This window comes from Microtus pennsylvanicus, chromosome 11 (genome assembly GCF_037038515.1).
Source record: "Microtus pennsylvanicus isolate mMicPen1 chromosome 11, mMicPen1.hap1, whole genome shotgun sequence".
Taxonomy (NCBI): domain Eukaryota; kingdom Metazoa; phylum Chordata; class Mammalia; order Rodentia; family Cricetidae; genus Microtus; species Microtus pennsylvanicus.
Window position 1 is genome coordinate 89,858,779 of NC_134589.1, and position 21,468 is coordinate 89,880,246.

The 21,468-nt window shown below is 53.7% G+C and overlaps 1 protein-coding gene across 2 annotated transcripts; it reads right to left on the reverse strand.

Moving 5' to 3' along the window:
* Nucleotides 1-1,265: 1,265 nt before the first annotated feature.
* On the reverse strand, nucleotides 1,266-13,679 carry Fbxl16 (F-box and leucine rich repeat protein 16). 2 transcript variants are annotated; one of them, XM_075941461.1, is made up of 6 exons: nucleotides 13,325-13,679; nucleotides 5,381-6,027; nucleotides 4,228-4,736; nucleotides 3,805-3,889; nucleotides 3,458-3,521; nucleotides 1,266-3,129 (listed from the first exon to the last, which is right to left on the reverse strand). In XM_075941461.1, the coding sequence occupies exons 2-6, from the start codon at nucleotides 6,011-6,013 to the stop codon at nucleotides 2,981-2,983; spliced, it is 1,440 nt and encodes a 479-aa protein (XP_075797576.1). In that variant the 5' UTR covers nucleotides 6,014-6,027; nucleotides 13,325-13,679; the 3' UTR covers nucleotides 1,266-2,980. The 2 variants fall into 2 exon arrangements, with proteins under 2 accessions (XP_075797576.1, XP_075797575.1); XM_075941460.1 differs by having other exon boundaries at nucleotides 13,330-13,676.
* Between the last annotated feature and the right edge of the window lie 7,789 nt (nucleotides 13,680-21,468).

Consider the following 21,468-nt stretch of genomic DNA (forward strand, 5'->3'; position numbering starts at 1 on the left):
TGGCACACGGTGATCTTTTATTTATTTAATTTTTTCCTTTAGTGTGTGGGGTAGTGTGTGTGTGTGTGTGTGTGTGTGTGTGTGTGTGTGTGTGTGTGTGATTGTGAGTGAGGTGTTTCAAGACAGGGTTTCCTTGTGTGACAGCCCTGGCTGTCCTAAAACTCACTTTGTAGACCAAGCTGGCCTCAAACTCACAGAGGTCTTCCTGCCTCTGCCTCCTGAGTACTGGCTGTGTGAGTTTGTTTATTTGTTTGTTTGTTTCCCTAGACAGGGTTTCTCTGTAGCTTTGGAGCCTTACTGGAACTAGCTCTTGTAGACCAAGGTGGCCTCGAACTCACAGAGATCTGCCTGCCTCTGCCTCCCAAGTGCTGGGATTAAAGGCGTGTGCCACCACCGCCTGGCCCTGTGTGAGTTTTTATGTGCACCATTGTGCATTCCAGATCCATAGGAAGCCAGCAGGCATCAGATCCCCCAGAGCTAGAGTTACAGGCAGCTTAAAGCCATCTGATGTGTGTAGCAATTTTAATAAAAACCCAGAAGCAGAAATTGGTGTTTGACTTAAAGGTCAGAAAAGCAAAACAGCTAGCCACTGGCTCTTACCTCAGTCTGAAATGGCGATCCTGTCTCCAGGAATCTCAGACTGAGAGCTGTCTCCTCTCATTTTATATTCTCCTCTAGTGCTGGGATTAAAGGTGTACACCACTTCCGCCCTGCTTCTATGGCAAACTAGTGTGGCTACTGGGATTTAAAGGTGTATGTCACCCCTGTCTGGTCTGTAAGGCTGATCAGTGCGACTGTTTTACTCTCTGAACTTCAGGCAAGCATTATTTATTAAAATACAAACTAAAAATCACTACAGATGTGGGTGCTGGGAACTAAAGCTAAGTCTTCTGTAAGAACAGTAAGTGCTCTTAACCACTGAGCCACCTCCCCAGTGCCACTGCAATCCTTTAGACCATTGCAGTCCCTCATTTCATGACCCTGTGCTCTTGAAGGAGGGTAGGCTAGACCCTAGATCCTTTTGAAGAAACACACACATTGACATCATCTTCATTGCTCCCTTTTGTGTATTCAGGGCATGAGAAAACGTCTGTTGGTCAGTGCTAAGGTTCCAGTCCAGCCCTGGGCCTTCAACTTCTATATGTTTATGGAAGAAATGAGTCACTTTGGTGAATTGAGAGAGGCAGGAGAACCCAGAAACCTGGGCCATCCAGAGCAGATTTAACCCTTACAGCTTGGCCTAGTGACCAAAAAACAACCCAGACTCATGTTTTTACAACTTTTTTAATATATATTTTTATAAACAGGTCACGTGATAAAATAGCACAAGAAACACTTACCAAATATAAGGTTATATCTTCCGCATATACAGGAGAATGAGGTCGTTATGTACAATAAGAAAATGATTTTAGGGGTTGGTTGGTTTTATTTGTGTTCCTCTCTCCCCTTAAGTTTTCCTCCTACAGTCATTGGAAATCTCACAGCTTCAGTTGCAGGAATACTTTGGGCAAATGGACAGCTTCCCCCTCCCTATTGGGGGACTGTGGGAAGAAGGGCTGAAGAACCTGGCTCCTGACCACTTCAGCCTGGAGCCTCCCTGGCCAACACTTCAGGGGCAGGGAACTCTTTGGGCTGTTGAACTCTTACTTTTTGTCAACAGCATATATCTCTCTCTCTCTCTCTCTCTCTTTCTCTCTCTCTCTCTCTCTCTCTCTCCCTCTGGCTCTCTGGGAATTAGTTACTCTCTTCCAACCAGATAGGGATGTCCCAAGATTGGTTGTGGGTGCTGTGCCTCCTGGGGCTCAAGGTTGGGAGGGAAGGGGTTCCCAGCCCCTTCCTCAGCACTGTCACACATATGCCAGGATCCCCTAGGACTTCCAAATGTCTCGGGATCTGACAAAACATGGTTACAGTCCATTTGGACAGGCAAAGGTTTTGGAAGCTGGGAGAGGTAAAGGAGGACTAGAAAGGAGCCCTCCTTCCTTGGGTGTGACGGGTGTGCTGGCCACTGGAAGATCAGAATCACTGGTCGGTGCTGACCCTGACCCTAGGCCAGGCGCTCTGCAGATTCCACCTGAGGAGACCTATCCAGGGTGAAGCACAGTGCTGAGAGGCCTGAGCTCAGCGGGGGTAGAGGCTGGAGTGGGTGGGTCGCTCCCAAAGCCTGACAGCCTTGTGAGTGGCTCCAGATTGGGGTCTGTCAGGTGCCTATTCCATCCTTGCACTTGGGTGGATGGGCACCAGTTAGGCTAATGTTGATTATTCCAAGGTCTGCATCCTCCTAAAGCTGTCCCAGCCTGGCCAGGGCCCAAGTATCTGTAGGCCAGGGGGAAAGAAGGGGGAAAGAGGGCACAGAGGACAAGAACTGACCCACATGGCAACAAGGAAGAAGGGAAGCCACTGGGTCAGGTGGGCATGGGAGAGTTGGGCTCCTCAGGGGGCCATGGCTTTGGCAGTGGCCTGTGACGCCTTATACCCCTTGGAGGGCTCCAGGCGCGGTGCAGTGGAAGATGTGGGAGGCCCTTGGGGGCTCTTCCAGGCCCCTGGGTCCTGGGGGACCAATCCCTCCATCCCCTTGGGCCCTGCCCGGGATGGGGGACAGTGGGGGAGGCAGAGAGCAGAATGAAATGGGGAAGGCAGTGAGGGCATCTGCACTCAAAGCATCCTCCAAAGGACCTAGCCCTCCCGAGAAGGCGGGCGAGAGATGGCGACGGCTGTGGCATGGTGGAGGGCGGGCGTGCAGTGCGGGCACGAGGGGCATGCACAAAGTCCCCGAGTGTGCGTGCTTGAGTGGGGCTGGCCCCTCTGTCTCTTGCCCCAGGCGGGGATGGAGCAGAGGAGCAAGGGAGGCACGGGGCGGGATTTCCCTCTGCTTGCCCCGCCTCCAGCGCAGGGCCGAGAAGTGGTGCTCCGGCAGGGATGGAAGAGGGGCTACTGCCCAGGGCGTGGCCGGTTCCCGCGGCCTTTGGGGAAGCCTGCGCTATTCAATGACGAGGCAGCGCGGCAGGTGCTGCGAGAAGTACTTGAAGAGCTCGGGTGTGGCTCCAGGGCAGTTGGTCAGCTCCAGCTCCTCCAGCTCTTGCAGTTGCACGAGGCCCGATAGCCCCGTGGTGGTCAGGAGCGGGCATCCTGCAAGAGCAAGGCAACGGAACAGCTGTTCAGCATCTCAGCTCCACCGGGCAGAAGGGCAAGACTGGAGAGGGCGGTGGCCTGCTGGGGGTGGGTCCTACAATAGGTTTAATGAGGCGGGACCTGCACTGGGCGTAGAAGGGTGAGAATCTAACAGGATGGGCGGGACCTGCACCAGGGCGTGTAAGACGGGATAGGACTGCTAGAGTTCGCCCTTCCTCCCACCCGCTACCTGGGACGTGATTAGCTGAAGCCTGAAGTGACTCTGTCTACCTAAGGGACCTCAGGGATGTCAGACTGAGTAGGCGAGGCACGCAGGACGTCTCACCTGCTAGAGATAAGAGTCGCAAACTCCTCATGGCTAAGAGGTGCTTCAACCCGAAGTCCTGCACCTGGGCGGAAGTGAGAGGAGGTCGTGTTAACTATTTCCACTTGCCTGCTCCCAGGCTAGAAGGGCAGGAAGTGGGGGTTCAAAATGGAGATGGAAGTGGAGCTTGGAAGCACCCATGAGAGCCTTAGAGAAACCGAAGATTCCGCTTCATTTGAATGCTGGGCGTAAAGGGATCCCAACCGGGCCCAGTGCAGTTCAAGAATTGTTTGGATTGATGCTACTCCCCCCCACCCCACGCCACCCACCGCATTTTAATTTCCAGATCCCAGGGGGCATGGAGGTACCTGGCAGCACCATCGCAGGTAGAGGCTGCGGAGGGACGACATGGTGGACAGATAGCTGAGGCCAGTGTCCGTGATGCGTACACACCTGTGGTTGTACCAGAGGGGGGACTGCCCACCTTTAAATCGCTTCACCCCACTCCCACTTAGGTCCCTCCCTCCTTTCCAGAAGTGGTCCTCTAACAAGCCCCTGCCCCACCCATCACTGCCCTATCCTGGTCCCACCCCTACACTTGCCCTCCCCGTGACTTCTTCCACTTTTGGAATATAGCTTTTCCTCCAGGCTGTGCTGAAGTTACTCTGACTTTGGGCATTCTCTGTGGCCTTCCCCATCCCAGGAGCCCTTGGAATGGCACCACCCACTCTAGGCTTCCATGTTCCTGGAGATCCCGCCAGTACCAGCCTGGAGTGTAGGGATGTGTGCACCTGTCCAGCACGAGCTCCTCCAGGCGGTGCAAGTCGCAGGCCACATATTCTAGTGCCATGTCGGTGATCCGAGGGCACCAGGAGAGGTCAAGGCTACGCAACTTTCGCAGGTTCTCAGCTACAAGCTCCACTCCATCATCAGTGACCTTAGAGCAGCCTGAGAGGCTGAGTGAGGTGAGGTTGGGCAGACTGTGCACCACATTAACCACCCCATGGTTGGTTATCTCCCAGCAGGAGAGCAGGCGCAGCGTGTGGGTGCTGTGGCCCTGGCGTGCTGTGAAGTAGGCCAGTGCAGTGTCAGTCACGTGGTAGGCCTGAAGGCTTAGCTCTGCCAGGTTGGGTAGAAGTTGCGAGATGGCAGCAATGGCATCATCCGCCACATTGATGCAGTCACTGACGCTCAGGGAGGTGATTCGTGCGCTGAGGCTGGACCACAGGCCAGCCTCAGTGAAATCATTGCAGCCTGACAGCTCCAGGCGCACCACTCCCTGCATCTGCTCCAACATCACCTACAGGCAGGTACAGATCAGAGGCTAAGACAGCTCCCCCACACACTCCTGGTGCCCATCCTGCCAGGGGTAATGACAGTTGCCTATGGAGAACAGAAGAAGCTCCTGGGAACCCGGAAGCAGTGGCCTCTTGGATGTGGACTTGTGTAAGCATGCATCAAGCTGAATTCCAAGGAATGCACTTAAACTGCTTGTTATACTTTGCCAATATTCCAAAAGAGAGGCAGGGCACAGGAGACCCATGAGCCAGGGAAGGCCAGTGTGGGTATTTGGAACAGATGATTTGAATATTAAAATTACAATCCAGGTCCTGGGGGGAAAAGGGCAGAGTGCCCAGATGCTCCTTCAACCGTTGCTCCTAGGAGACTCTCAGTTGTCCCCTCTCCCCTCCCTCTGGCATCCCACTCACCAAGGCCAGCTTCACTAGCAAGCACGAACCCACATGGAATTGACCACTCTTCTGCCCCAACCTTGAAATCTTATTCTTTTTAACAACAAGCCCATATTTTCGTTTTGCATTAGGCCCAGACAATACCATCCTTGTTATTTTTTGTCCTGTGTACACTGAGCATGCTCTTGGCCCCTCCACCTCCCTGTGCCTGCCCCTCCGGCCCTGTCCACTCCCAGACAATTTGGGGACACACCTCTAGGCCAGCGTCAGTGATGGTGGAGCGCTTGAGGCTCATGGCCTTGACTCCCTTCTTAGAGAGCGCGTAGTTGTCGATGAACTCACAGATGTCTAAGTCAGAGACCCCAACGAGGCAGAAGCCCTCAAAGCCTCTAGCAGCGAAGCCCTGCAGGTTCACAAACTCCTTCTCGCCTCCAGGCAGCACGTTGTACAGCTCCTTAGCATGCAGCACAGGCGTGAGGCCTGCCCAGAACTTGGGCTGGTAGAGCACGCGCCGCCAAGCCTTGCACACCTGGGCGAGTATGCACTTCTCACATGCTGAGAAATACCAGAAGAGCCCGTTAAGGATCTTCTCATCTGTAGCCAGTGGTGGCCGCTCCACTGGGGGTCCAGGCACTGGGCCTGAGGCTGGTCCACTGGCTGGGGGGCATGGCCCCCCGGCCAGAGCAACCCGGGACAGTGGTGTAGCCAGGCTGGGAGGTGGAAGGGTGGGTGGGGGTGGTGGCTGGCAAGGGCGGTTCTTGGCAGCAGGTGTGCCCTTGGTGATGCTGGCTGCACCTAGACCGTTGGGCTGGCCAGGCAGCTTCACCAGACCATTTCGAGGCAAGCATGGAGGCTTGGGGTCACCATCGATACCTGGGCTCGACATTTTCCTTGCGCGTTCTGTGGATGAGATGGGAGGAACAAATGAGTGTGCCAGTCTCTGGAGTAGCTGGAGAGCTAGCCCTCTGGGCATCCTCTCCCGCAGCACTTCTTGGACCACTCAGCAGAAGGGATCCTAGCACAGCCTTTCTCTGACTGCACTAGAGACAGGCTGACCTTATTCACACTAGCCCAAACATCCACAGCCTGTCATATTCACTGGCTCAGCCTGCACTGCTCATAGGGGCTTTCTGATGTTTTGATTCCCATTCAAGGTTAGGGAGAGAGAGAGAGCCTTAATTGCTCCTTCCACCTCTGCCCTCTTGATGCCTACAGGATCAGGAAAACTAATGAAAAGTGTTTGAGCAGTCTCTAACTCCCTCTTTCACGGGGTGCCAGCAGCCCTGAGAGTCACAGACCAGCTCTCAAGAATCTGTGCACCAGGGCTGGAGAGATGGCTCGGTGGTTAAGAGCATTGGTCGTTCTCCCAGAGGACCCAGATTCAATTCCCAGCACCTACATAGCAGCTCACAACTGTCTGTATCTCTAGTTCCAGGGAAATCTGACACCTTCACACCAAATGCACATAAAATAAAGTGCCTGTTGGTGGTGGCGCACGCCTTTAACCCCAGCACTCCAGAGCCAGAGGCAGGTGGATCTTTGTGAGTTTGATGCCAGGCTGGTCTACAAGAGCTAGTTCCAGGACAGCTAGGACTGTTACACAAAGAAACCCTGACTCAAAAAATAAATAGATAAAATAAAGTTAAATATTAAAAGAAAGAATTTGCGCACCTATAGTAAACTCTGGAATGCAGGCATATTCCCATAGTGGACTGCAGTAGCAGTAGAGTGACACCTGCTTTTTCATATTTAAAAAAATGAAAATTTTCTGTGTATAAGTGTTTCGTTTGCATGTATGTATGTGTATCACATGGATGCCTGGCATCCTCGGAAGCCAGAAGAGGGCATCAGATCTCCTGGGACTGGAGTTCCAGGCCCCCAGGTCCTCTGTGAAAGTAGCAAGTACTCCTAACCGCTGAGCCGGCGCTTTAGCCCTGCTGGACACATGCTCTTTAGTCCTTCACCAGACCCACTGAGGATGGTGCCATGCTATCTGTTGTACAAACAAGGAAGTGGAGGCCAAGGCCAAGCAAACTGCTTGTTTGAGGTCACGGCCAGTAGTTAAGTAATTGAGCTAAAGTTTGGGCCAGAGCTGGAGGAGGGAAGTCACGTGGCAGGTCAGGGTCACCTGCCCATAAAGCAGGTCCGGGTCACTACTCATCTTGGCTCCCCTCAGATTCCCAGGGCTGCAACCAGGTGGCAGAGGGCATCGTGAATGGACAGCAAGGAGGGAAGGGACAAAGAGAACCTCACAATGCCATAGCCATTTGCTCTGCATTCCAGATAGAAATATCACGCCCACCACTACCCAACATCCAGAAAAGATGTGGTTTTTCCATGGGTTTCACTTGCAGATTCAAATTTGGACACTCTGGAGTTCAAATGGCCACTCCTTTTTTTGTTTGTTTTTGAGACAGGGTTTCTCTGTGCAACAGCCCTAGCTGTCCTGGAACTCACTCTATGGACCAGGCTGGCCTCAAACTCACAGATATCCACCTACCTCTGACTCCAGGGTGCTGGGATTAAAGGCGTGTGTCACCACTGCCCAACCCCTACTTTAAATGTGTGTTCTTGGCTAGCCACTGGTGACTCTATTTCCTCAACATGAAATCTGGGAGGTGACACCACAGACTCTCTCCTGTGGGAGGGTTTTACAGTGTATAATAGGGTAAGGGGCTTGGATATTTTTTCTGAGTTCCAGTGCTGACCCAAGGGCAAGTCATGATCTCCTTTCTTGTATGTATGTGTGTTTCTAGAACTGAACTGGATCCACATGTGAGTTGTTAACTTCCTGCCCTACAATCTCAGAGGAGTCAGCAAAAGTTCCCTCAGGTCCTCTGTTATACCTGGTCCTCTGTTATACCCTCCTACCTGGTTTCGGTGGGTCATAGCCTCACCAGGGAATCTTGCCCAGTACCAAGGGGTGCATGAGGAAGCCACCTAAGGGGTGGGCGCTGGAATATGAACACCCTCAGAAAAGAAGGACTCATGTTAGGCTGAGACCCCTTTCTGGAGCTGCAGGACCAAGCTGGCCACTCAAGTTTACAATCTGGCTTGACACAAAAGAGAGTGGATGAGAACCACCAGGATGGAGTCCTCCCCTCTGCTTTATGACACTATCTCATTGACTTTCTATACTGCAAGGTGATCTGTGCCAGTGTCACACTTCTGGGGAGGGGGAAAGCCCTGGACTGGAATTTCCCCAGAGCATGGTCCTCATGATCCATCACCTAGCTCTGTGTCTAAGGATGGCCTTTGGCAATCCACCCCAGGCCCTTAGTGCTATCTCCCTATTACTCCCCTCCTCAGTGTCTACGGGACCTGGGTAGTGGGACAGTTTTTCCCTGAGGGAGGTTGTCAGCCTTTGGCTGCTCTTCTATGCTCAAGAACAGGCAGTAGCAGCTACACAAAAGCTAGTAGGACAGTAGCTATCTCTCCCCAAAAGCACCCTGGGACAACCACATATTTTAGCTTCACAGCAGACACCCTTGTGTAGCCACTATTGTTACCCAGTCTTTATACAACGAGCCTGAGGCTCTGAGGAGTTACAGTTGTGTGCCATGGCAAGGGGAGTCCAAAGTGTGGTTACTCCAGTTTCCTTAGAGCGATATAGGGAAGGGGCCTGATGCAGGATAGCAGCATTCATGATGGGGAAAGATGAGGTTCTTTCTTGACTGCTCCAGTTCTTGTTCAGCACCACCCACATTCCTGGGAACTATGCTGAAGATGGAGAGACAGCCCTAGCCAGAATACCCACCACATCCCTGATTCACAGTCTACGCCTAGACCGCCGCCCATCTAACCTCAGCCACTAGGCGCAGAACCAGCGCTCTAGGAGCCCAGAGAACAGCACCATGGACAGCTCCCGCGCTCATTGGGGTCAGCTGGGCTTACTGCGCCACAGACAGTAGAGCGGAGGAGGGGTGATCGGTGGCTCCGGCAAACCCAGCTCCACAGGAAGAGGCAGGGGGAGAAGCCGCCCGCTTGGCTAGGATCCGGAGGAGGCTGCGGAGGCGGTGCCAGGGGAGAAATAATCCAAGAGCTGTGCCGATTTAGGCTGAAAATGCTCCCAGCCGCGGGTGTGCACGTGGAGTGCCTGAGTTGCTGGGGGTGTGTGGGGGGAGATGCACGTGGATGCCCCGGGCATTTGCAGGGCTCCTTCCTGTCCCTTGCTGGAGCTCTGGAACTCACGTTTGCAGAAGCACACGATCCCCTTCCTACCTTCCAGATTTACATCAGGTAGGTGAAACCAGGCCAGACTCTGTCTAAATCCCCCATCCAGGCCCCTGCCCTCGGTTGGAAGTCACAGAGGCAATCCTGCCGCTCCCCAGCTTTATGCTTAGGGGGATTCTCACTGCTTCTCCCACATGTGGCAAGAATGAAGCCCAAACACCCCTGTTCTGTGGTTCAAAACTGGTAGCAGTTTCACCTGGACCTGAGGAAGGGCTGAGGCTTTCAGAGAAAGCTGTTTACATAGGTAAACAAGAGGTTATTGATGGGCTCCAGCAAGGATCCCTCTACCCAACCCTGCTCTCTAGCCAGAGGGTGACACAGGGCCTGCTCCCAGGTGTTGGAGAGACAGGATCTCATCATGTAGCCGAGGCTGGCCTTATATTTGCAGCACTCCTGCGACCTCACATGCTGGGATCACAGATATGCAGTACCATGTCCAGTCAGAGCCCCTTCTTCATTCTGCAACTCCTCTCTCCACCCAGGGTGGCTCCCGTAGCCTGTCTGGAGTTGCCTGCTAGAAGGAGGATGTATCAGTGGCCAGGTCACCCAGCCTGCCTCTCCCTCCTCAGGCGAGCATCTTAGGCGCTAATACTGGGGAGAGGTCTTCTGGAATGATGACTGAACTGCACTCAGTCACAGGCCCAGTGTGTCCCGTGCTCGGTTTAGAGTGAGATTCTGGGTCAGCTCTAGGCTGCAGAGGAGCTTGGGGTCCCGGAGTCTATCCTAGGCTAGGAGGAGACAGGGACCACTTCCTCAGCTGCCATGTCCTCATCACCCCAAGCCTCATCGAGGTACTCCAGCTGACTGTGGCCTTCCATCTCCCTAGAGGACTCACTGTGAGCATAAGGAATATGGTGGGCACAACGGGACTCCTGGGAAAGTTCCAGTACTTGGTGATTTCCGGATTAACAAGGTGCTGAGCCACAAGGACTTGCCTCTTCTGTATATCCAATTATTGGACCCCAGGACCTGAGTAACTTCACAGCCTTACCTCCAGTCCCAACTTCTTGCCCAGTCAGGCCTTTGTCCTCTATTCCTTTCCTCCTATTCCCCATCACCTGACCAAATGGTGACCCTTGCTTGTTCCATAGACTTCCATAGCTGCTGCCTCCATAGCTAGCATCCTAGTATTCAGAGTGTCACCCATCACAGGGATCGTCCTCACTATCTCTGTCTTTTCCCTTAGCCTGGTAACTCCTTGAGGACAAATGGTACCATGCCTGTGTGGTTTCTGGGTACTGCTGAAGGAAGGAACAAGAACTAGTCACCCAAACTGCTAGGGGTGCAGCTGCCAGAACTTCAGAGGCTTGGCTGGTCAGTGGGGCAGGAGCAGCTCGAGAACTTAACTCCAGGTACAACTGTGGTTAGTATTTCTAGGGAAGGAACTAGATTGGTGTCAGCTCCTGGCTCCCCAGTTCCTGTGAGCTTGAGGTGCAGATACTGGGAAGAGGAGCTCTTGCAGCTCTTTTTTGGCTAAGTCCCCTCTGAAGTTTCATGGCTAAAGAATATAGTTGCCTGTCCCCCAAAATATGGCCTGACCCTGGAAGAGACAGGAACCACCGAGATGATGGGAAGAAGGCGGCCTTGTCCTCCTAGCAGCCCCTGCCTCATTACTGTCTGGAGCACCACTGTGGAAAACAAGGCTCAGAGATGAATCTTTCGGAAGCTGCATAAAGGCGCAACTTGTCCCAAGACCCCAGCGTTTCCTGATTTCCAAATCCTCAGACCAGGAACACGTCTGTTGCATTTTGCTTCTCTTTTTTTCTGCCTCACTGGGTCCTGTGTCTTCCTGTGATCTGGCTAGTGGCCTCTGCACATAGTTCTCATCCAGTGGGGTCTCTAACCCTGAAGTCCTAAACACTGCAAACTACACACCCACCAATATCCCACTCCTCACAGCTATCAGTCTAGGGGCTAGCCCCTCATCTCCGACATAGTCATCTCTGTGAGCACCAGGTCAGGGTAAAGGCCACCTTGGATGCTGGTTCCTGGCCTACATAGACCCTGCCCTGATCAGTTCCTCATGCTTGGGAAAAAACAACCCAAATACTCATATCCAGCTCAGTCTGTGGTGGTAGCCCCAGGGACTGGGGTGACAAGCAGGGTAGCTGGGATTGGGGGCACAGTGCAGGCGACATGATCAGTGACAGGGCTGTGACTCAGGGACATTCACATCCCTGCCACTTTGCACGTGGCAACAGCAGCATCTCCTTCCACCCCCTGCTGAAGCAGCCTCCGGGGGATGTGCTAGGGATTTGGGGTTGGGGAGACCTGTGCCCAGGAGGTACATAGGTCTTGAGAAGAACCCACGTTGATGCTCCAGCACACTGAGGCTCTGCAACCAAGCTAAGGGCAAATGGCCACGAGGCACTGAGGTTTTAGCTTATTAGGTCTCCCCTGTTCTGCAGAATATGAGACCTCCAAGAGGTAGGCCCGAGGATCCTTTAGACACCTGCCAATGCAGCCCAGCTGTGCTCTCTGCAACCTGTTTGGCCATTGGACCACTAGCAGGGACGGTTTAGGGCCACGCACTGGCCTCCCAGACCTTGCTTTGTTGCCACCACTACCCTTCCTTGTGCCAGTCCTGGAAGGTACATCAGTGACTACCACAGGTGAGGACAGTTGAACGGTGCCAGCCAGAAGCCCCTTCCCCTGTTTCTGGGATCCACCTGACTCAACTTCTCAGGGCTTCCTGGGTCTAGATCCCTTGCTTTAACCTAAACAATGGGAGGAGACAGGGCCCATTCAGGTGTCAGGAGGTGAGAATTTGGGTGACGGGGTGAGTGTATATGTATCCAGGACTCAAGGGAACGGGTGTCTGGGGAGTCAAGAAGTGAGGGTTGCAGGAAATGGGGCAGCCGGATTCTGGGGTATCTCAGTACCACCCATGTTTTCAATCTTGAATCTCCCTCTCTCTCCTCCTAATGGCTCCCAGTCCAGCTCTCAGACCCCTTCTAGGCGGGACAGCCAGGCTCCGGCAGGCTTGTGACCTCATCTAGGCAGCCCCCAATCTTTCAGGCTCTCTTCCCAACCCCCACCTTCTGCTCTGAGGCTCCTGTCCAGCACCTCATCAAAGTGATGATCTGGAAGAGAGGGTCCTGTGTCCAAAGGGGCACCAGGGAGGCCTTGAACAGACCCTGGTCAGTGGGCCATTGGTACAAGATAGCAGGAGGGAGCAGGTGAAGTGGCATCTGCCATCTGCTCCTGGGAGGTCAGCTGCTGGCTCAGGCTGGGAGGGGCTAGCAGGAGGGCTGGTAGGCCAGATCCAGGCCTCAACAGTGCAGCCTTCTCTCCTGGGATAAAGGGCGGGGAAGATCCCCCATTGACCTAACATCCCAGAAGGACATGGAAGCCCTGCTCAGCAATCTCAGGGTACCCCGTTCCCATTTTGAAGCTTTCCAACCTTGGCCAAGGCCCATTCCCCTCTCCAGAACCAAAGACATGCCAGCCCACTCCTTCTGCCTCCCTGTGGGTGGCCCTTCTATACCAGCTCATGTCCAGACGGGTGTCCAAGGCCCCTAGGCCACATATCCACATGGCTCCTCCCGTTTAATTGTATCAACACCTGTCACGTCCTCTAGTCCGCCCGAGGCTCATAGAGCTGGAGTGGGGAGAGCCTAGAGCCAAGCCAGAAGGAGTGGGGGCGACTGCCTGCAATTCCGCGTCCTCGCAGTCACCGTGCTTCCTCTCAAGCGGTTCCGTGGTACCTGACTGCCTTGCCGGTGGAGAACGGGGTGCGATCAGGCCGGCTGCTGGGGCTAGGGGCTGTGGAGCGACCGGTTGGCCCAGCGGCCGGAGGATGAGGTGGGGAAGGGGCTGCGATTACGTAAGCCCTGCTCAGGCGGCTGCGGCCGCGGCGCAGTCCCAAGTCCCCACCCCGCCCCCTCCTCATTGTAGCCTCCGCGGAGGCAGTGGCTCGACCTGGACCCTCCCCTCCCCGCAGCCTGGCCGCGCGCGCACACACCTTACCTCGGCCAGGGCTTCTGGCTCATGCCACGCTGTCCGCCGGGCGACCTCGCGTCATGGGGAGCCCAGCACCAGAGCCGCCAAACGCGGAGGCGGCCGAGGTGCTGGACTGGCTAGCAGGGCCCGACTGCGCCCCGCGCCCGGCGCTCCGCGCCAGGGCCCTCTCGGCAGAGCCCAGAGCGGAGCTCCCCGGTGGGAGAGGATCTGCCGCCCTGAGCCTCCCACCGGGGAGGCTGAGGCTGTGCCCAGATAAATAAGGCCGCTTTGCAGGGAGCCCGGCGGGCGCCTCCTCCCTCCCCTTGCCCTCCTCCCCGCGCTCCTCCTCCGCGCTCCTCCCCGCGCTCCTCCGCGGCCGCCGCCGGCGCCGCGCGTGCCCCCCGCCCGGCCCTAAGAGCCGCGCCCTCGCGCGCTCCCGGCGTCCGGACCAATCCCGGCTCTCGAGCCGGACTGAGGTGTCGAGAATCCCGAGCCCCGCCCCGCTCCGCGCAGCGCGCTCCCGGTGCGGTACCGACGGGCACGCGCCAAGTACCAGCGCCCGCTCGGAGACCGGTGCTCGCACAATAACAAACCCCGCAGGCCGCGCGTCAGGGAGGACATTCGATGGGAAACAGGGCGCGCTGCCGAAGAGTAGCTTTGAGTGACCCTTCAGCACCTAGCGGTAGCAACCCAGAATCCCGCCCGCTGAAGAGACCTGGGGTCCTTGGCGCGAGCGTTTGGCAGTAGGGTTCCGGATTCTACGCAGATGCAGACAGCCCTATGTGTTCTTGCTTGGACTGCCACCTGCGAGGGCGAGGAAAGGGAGGCCCTGTGGAGACACCAGCACGGTCGCACCCCCTACACACACACACACACACACACACACACACACACACACACACACACCTTCTGCATGGCGCAGGGCAAGCCTCTAGGATCTCATTTCCTTTCTCTTCCTGCTGCTGAAGAATCTCCCTTGGTGGTGACATAGTCACGCACCTGAAGAAACTTGCAAGCAAATGACTAAAACGAGTGTCAATGAAAACACATGACAGTGTAGAGATAGTGGGGAGGGGTTACTTCTAAGAATGCCACAAACGATCTGAGACGCCCTCCTCCCCGGGGCAGGTGGGGGGGTGAGAGACAGGAGACAGAAACGGTTCAAGAAGGGGTGTGCAAAGATCCTAAGGCCTTGAGCTCCACAGGTTCCCTCCGGAAAGAAGTGGAGGTCAGGTGGCCCCAGGCAGGTGGTTCGTATGGAGGACCCTGTAAGGGTTGCTGGCTGGATAGCCGGCCTCCCAGCAGGCTAATGGGATCCTAATCTGGGGTCTCTTGGGAGCAGGGATAACAGATGTGGGGACAGCAGAGCAGCGGCTTGAAAGGAGGAGCTACAGGGTGAAGTGTTCTCAAATGAGACCAACTGGTATTGGGAAACATGGCCTCATGGGACTGTGAGAAAGGGAAGTAAACTGGATCCCGGCTGGTGTGTGTGTGTGTGTGTGTGTGTGCATTTATGTGTTGTATATAATCATGTGTGTGCAGGTGCCTATAGAGATCAGAAAACAACCTCAGGTGTTCCTTAGGCACTGTATATCTGTGTGTGTGTGTGTGTGTGTGTGTGTGTGTGTGTGTGTGTGTGTGATACACACACACAGGCGCATGGAAGTGAGAAGTTGATATTAGAACCCTTCTCTACCACTCTTTTACTTTTTGTTTTGTTTGAGACAGGGTTTCTCTGTGTAGCCCTGGCTGTCTTGGAACTTCTTCTGTAGATCAGGCTGGCCTCGAACTCACAGAGATCCGCCTGCCTCTGCCTCCCGAGTGCTGGGATTAAAGTGTGAGCTGCCACCGCCCAGCTTTTACCCTTTTTTTTTTTTGAAAGAGAATCTCTCACTGAACTTGAGGCTCACCATTTATGTTAGACTGACGTGCAGGTCTTCAGGATCCCCGTCTGCCCTTCAGTGCTGGGGTTATCAGCAGGTACTTTCCCCTAGCCCATCATCACCTCCTCTCTCTCTCTCTCTCTCTCTCTCTCTCTCTCTCTCTCTCTCTCTCTCTCTCTCTCTCTGTGTGTGTGTGTGTGTGTGTGTGTGTGTGTGTGTGTGTGTGTGAAAGGTCACTGGCTTGGAGCTGACCAAGTAAGCTAGGCTGTAGGCTGGCTGGTCACTGAACTCCAAGGATAAGCGTGTTTTCCTCTCCAGTACTGAGAATACAGTCAGTCACATGTCACAAAGTTCAGATTTTTTTTAAAGATTTATTTATTATGTATACAACATTCTGCCTCCATGTATGCCTGCACGCCAGAAGAGGGTGACAGATCTCATTACAGATGGTTGTGAGCCACCATGTGGTTGCTGGGAATTGAACTCAGGACCTTTGGAAGAGCAGCCAGTGCTCTTAACCACTGAGCCATCTCTCTAATCCCCCAGTTTTTTGTTTTTAAATTTTTAAAATTTGGATCCAGGGATCAAACTCAGGACCTTGAGCTCACAAGACACACTTTATTAACTGACTTCTCTCCAAGGCCCTGGCTGGTTTTTAACATGGTGAATCACTGTTCTTCTAGCGGGGCCTTGAGTCCAGCTTGCCATAGCCAGGACAGGGCAGGCAACTGTGCGGCTGGGACTGGAGTGTCACCATCTTGCCTGGATATGGATCAAAGAAGGCGCATTGATGTGGGACAGAGATGAGTGTAGACACTGAGCCATCAGAGGCTGTCCTTCCCACTCATCTAGTCATTGTCCTTGGACAGGTAGCCAGTGGGTAGCAGGCGGGGACCTTGGGCCGAAGGTGTTGTGCCTTGTCTTGGGCTTTATGACGAACACATGAAGGGTATGAGGAAGGCCTAGGCACACAGTGGCCCTGGAATGAGTCCCAGAAAGTGGCCCTGTTTTTGAGAAAACACCAATGAGGACACTTAAGAGATTACTGGTCTGATGGGGCCTCTCCTGCCCCCCCCATCAAGGGACCCACCTGTTTCCCTCTACCTCTGCCATCCTCCCCAGGTCAGGCATCTGTTTTTCTCCTTCATGGCATCAGCAGCTTCCTCCTTACTGGTCTTTCCCCCTCCCCACCCTGTTTCCCCCTGGGTTCCCAGGGGTCAGTTGGCATGCAGTAAGGGGCCATCTCTCCTAGGCTGCGTCCTCTCTACTGTAGTCTGGAAGACCCTGGTTCCTCAGGCTCTGTACCAGCCAGGAGTATACAACCCTCATCTGCAGCTCCTCTCTCACCTGGAGCAGCCTCTTGTCACCTGCCCCTGAATGAATTTATTTGACTTTCAGACTTGGCTGTCCTTCCTAGGAACTTCCATTTCTACATCTGCCCACAACACCAAAATCCTCCTCGTCTCAACCTGGGCCTACTGACTCTCTGATGGTACAGTTACAGTGGGCTGGTGGCTCACAGAACCCCTAGAGGGCCAAGGTGGGGTTCCCTGGGCACCCAGCAGAGCACAGGGGAGGTGCACACATACACATATGGTCAGGGAGGATAGGGAAACTGGCTTTTGAAGCACCTTCTGTCAAGGACTCCTGCTCGCTTTTGGAGAACAGCTTATGTCCTGAGAGAAGTATATCAGACAAAGTCCAACTGGCCGTACATGTGACTTTTCATCTCTTTGAAGAATATGAGGTGGCGTGTGGGACCAGTTCAACCAGGATGCTCTCTTCCTGGGTTAGTCTTAAGGGACTGATATGGGAGTATCTGTGAACTTGGCTCCTAAGGACACATGGAGGGTCTCTCAGTGGAGCACCCCTCAAGTGAAATACCCGCACCTGGAGGACCCCTCACTTGAAACACTCTCAACTGGATCATCTTTTAAATGAAATGTAATTAACTGGAGTGTTCACATCTGCAGCATCCTCACCTGGAGGACTCCTCATCTGGAACCCTCGATGGGAACACCTTTAAACCAAAACACATTTAACTGGAGAACCTCTCACCTACAGCACTCTCCGTGGGAGCACTCACTACCTGGAACCCTTCTGGCTTGGAGCACCCCTCTTTGGAGACATCCCTCATCTAAAACCACCCCCACCATCATTACCCTTACCTGGATGTCGGAGCACAGAGGAATGTCTCTTGTCTAGACTGCTGGGGTCCAGCTCTACAGTGATGGGGGACTCTGGGTCCAGGACTGCTGGCACATTTGGCTCAGAGACAGAGGGCTGAGGGAGCACCTCCCTGGGCCTAGAATGACAGCTCTACGCCTGCTCTAAGTCTCATCACAGGAGCTCCTCAGGCATGTCCTTACGAGGCTCTCGTGCTCCAGAGACACATGGCTGGGTCACATCCTCCTCAGGCTGTTCTCTTCACTGAACGCCTTCTGGGAAATGTGACTGGGTTCTAAGGAGGGATGCCTTGAATATTTTAGCACAGTACCGGTGGTGAGCAACCCCCTCAGGACAAAGTGAGTCATCCTGGAGCTAGATAGGAACTTTGTGCCCCTGATCTTCTGTACCCTCTTTTCCCACCTCTCCTTCCTTCACTTACCCTGTGCCCCTTTTCATTCTTCTTCCTTTCCCCACCTGTACCCCCGGGCCTCCTTTTCCTCCACCCTGTCCCCGCCCAGAGTCAGAGACTCGAGAGCACTGGAGAGAAGCAGGTGGACAGCTGTCCTCCGACTGCCCAGATGACAGGGTGAGGGCACCAAGGTTCTCTGGTGGCCTCTGCTCTGGCCTGGCCCGCCCCCTGTCAAGGCTGAGGATGACTCAGGGCTCAGCTGTCACCTCAGCAGCACGCGTCGCCTAGTGATGGCGGTCTCCCGGCAACGGTCGTCTCCTAGCAATGGGATATTTTCCCCTGGCCCTGGCTGGAGCCAGTGGCTATTTTTAGCTCAGCTTCAAATCAATCAGCAGCTGCATTTTGGGTTCCTCAGGAGATGCAAGGTGTTGCAGGGTGGTCTTCTCAGCAAATGAAAAAACACAGAGATAGAAACATTAATGCCTGCCCCCCTTGAAGTGCTAAGCTGAAGGTGGATGCCGTCAGACCTCATGGGAATGGGTGGGCACTCGAGACTGCTTGGGAGCTGGCAGCTATGATTACGTCCTGGATGATGACCGAATCACCCTGAAGCGGCCAAGGTCCAGCTGGGTACAGTAACCAAAAGGAGTGCTCACAGTAGGAGCCGCTGTTACTCTTTCCTGGGTCCCCGATATCCCCTGCTCATCAGTTGTAGGAACGAACTGTCTTCCGTATTCATCTGGCAGCCCCATCCGTGCTCAATTCTAGCCGTAAGGGTCTTGGTGCCACAGGTTTAGCTAGAGACAAAGAAAGCGTCTCTGGCCAGCTACATCTAGTCCCCACATGGCTTCAAGTGAAATTTGAGATCTGTGAAGAGGGGAGCCTTGGGCAGGCGGGAGACTTATCGTCCTTTCTAGTTTTTCTCACAAGATCAGGAAGAAACCTAATTTTCTACACTCCCAGTAGCAGACCTACTGGGAGCTGATCCTGCCATTTTTTTAAAAAAATTGTTTATTCTGTATACAGTGTTTTGCCTGCGTGTATGTCTGCAGGCCAGAAGATGGCACCAGATCTCATTACAGGTGGCTGTGAGCCACCATGTGGTTGCTGGGAATTGAACTCAGGACCTCTGGGAGAGCAGTCAGTGCTTTTTACTATCGAGTCATCTTTCCAGCCCAAACATGCCATCTTTCCCATTTATATTTTGTGGTTGTGTTTGTTTAAAGCCCCATGGTCCTGGGGCCATAGTCTCTCTAACCTGTCAATTCTCCTCACTTGAATTTCTTTCCCAAATGGCCTCCTTAGATGATGGCCCACTCACTGAGTCAACTGCATGTCTGACATCAGCTCTCCTGTTGGATGCTGGGGCTACCTGTCCTCTGCTCTGCTCAGGGTTCAGCACACTGTGGATGTACCATCAATGTCCTCAACCTGCAAATGCCTGTGTTATGGGGACAGCTGTGGCTGGAGATGGGCAGCCTGAGCGGTGATAACTGAGTCCTCTGCTGCTACCCACTGCATCCCATGAGGTGCAGTACAAGGCCCTGGGGAAGCCAGGACAGGAAAAAGCTCTCAAGATGGTTTCCAGCTTGGACAACCCCTGTGATGGCTACTCTTGGTTGTCAATTTAACACGCATGGGAAGAGAGAACCTCTCTGAAACTGGCTTGCTCATGCCCCATGTCACCATTAGAGGGCGCCTGCAGACTACTCTCTGCCTCAGAGACTTGGTCTGAGGAGACCGCCAAAGAATGAACAAAGTGCTTAGGCCTGGACATCCACGGTTGACCAGGTGTCCTGTGTCCTTCTGTAAATGCCTTGGCATCTGCTATACTTCTATCAGGCTGAGTGATATTTTTAAATATTTTATTATGATTTATTTTTTTACTTGGGTGTATGTATGTGTGTGACCATAATGCACAGGCATGCGAATGCTCATGCCTGTGGAGACAAGAGTCATCTAATCCCCTGAAGCTGGAGTTACATGCTGTTGTGATCCTCTCCATATGGGTGTTGGGAACACAACTCAGGTCTTCTGCAATTGAAGTAATGTGTTTTTAACTACTGAGCCATCTCTCCAGTCCATTTTATTTTAGTCTTGTTTGTTTTGAGACAGTGTTTTTTTGTTGCTTTGGAGCCTGTTCTGGAACTTGCTCTGTCGGTCAGACTGGCTTTGAACTCACAGAGATACCTCTGGGATTAAAGGCGTGCGCCACCACTGCCCGGCTCTTTAGTGTTTCTTACAGGACACACACACATCAAGAAGGCTCTGGTCAAGCCAGGCGGTGGTGGCGTACGCCTTTAATCCCAGCACTCGGAGGCAGAGGCAGGCGGATCTCTGTGAGTTCGAGACCAGCCTAGTCTAGAAGAGCTAGTTCCAGGACAGGAACCAAAAGCTACAGAGAAACCCTGTTTCGAAAAAAAAAAGAAAAGAAGGCTCTGGTCACTTTCACCTTTGACTATTATACCTTCTTTTGACCCCCTTGTCCGGAGCAAGAAACCAGCTGTGCCACCTATTGGTCTGAGAGGGCCTTGGAGTTAAGGACAGGGTAGTTACTGTTTCCAAGCCCTTCCAGAAGATGGCAGCAGGACTAACTGATCCCAACAATGAGACCACTGGGTCTCATCTGTCCCTGAGTCCAGGTCCTGGCCAACTGGAGGGTTTCAAAAGGAACCAGGAGGACAGAGGATACAGAGGTAGAGTCCTGGAGTTGGAAAAGAGACCCTCAGGGACTTCCAAGGCTTCCCTCTGATTTCAGTCCCCTCTACCCTTCCAAAGAAGCACTTCTCTTTGGTGGTGGTGGTGGTGGTGGGTTCAGATTGTGTCTGTTTTTGTTTGTTTTCTTTTCCTTCTAGGAGGGTCCCAGGTAGCCCAGACAGGACTACAACACGCCAGGTACCTACAAGGATGACCTTGAATGTCTGCTCTCCTCCCTCTACATCCTGAGTGCTGCGATTAGAGGCACGACCTACTACAATCAGTTTAACATTATTATGAAGATCAAACCTAGGGTTTCATGCCTGAGTAATGAACACTGTATAACCTAGCCCTATCCCCAGGCCTCCCGGCTATCTTTGAGATTCTGTTTCAGCTGTTCTTGACTTTGGCAAGGGCAAGTAATTCCAGGCTTTGCTTCCAGTCTGTGAATCCCTAGGCAGGTCTCCACAGTGACAGAGTTTTTCATGGCATTTATTTAATGTGCAGGTGGGCCTGAAAAAGTATAGTGCAGAAGGAGGCCCACCCAGCCCATGCTGCTCCTTCCATAGCTAGCCGGTGCTCTTCCTCTTCCCCAAATCCAAGGCTTGGCTTAGTTCCATCACGCAGGCCCTAGGCTAGTCAGGACCCTCTGCACCTTCCATTATGGGACGTAGGGACACAGGGGTTCTAATTCCTCTTCCCTGGAGTACCAGCAGGGTACCAGTGTTCAGATGTTGGCTGCAGACTCGACTCGCTCTCTCAGGAAGGGACAATCCTACTGACGTCCAGTGAAGGCCAAATGAATTGAGAAGCTTTCCAGATTCTAGTCGACAGCCACTCCCACCCACTCGCCAAAGGTTCCAGGGTACTGGGGATTGCCCAAAGGGGAGAGAGGAATGCTAAATACTCCATCCCAGCCCTGGACCGCGCTCCCGCCTTCAGTCCGCCCCGCCCCTACGAGGGCACTGCAATTGGCGGAAAGTTCTGGGGCTTGTGGCGATTGGTTCG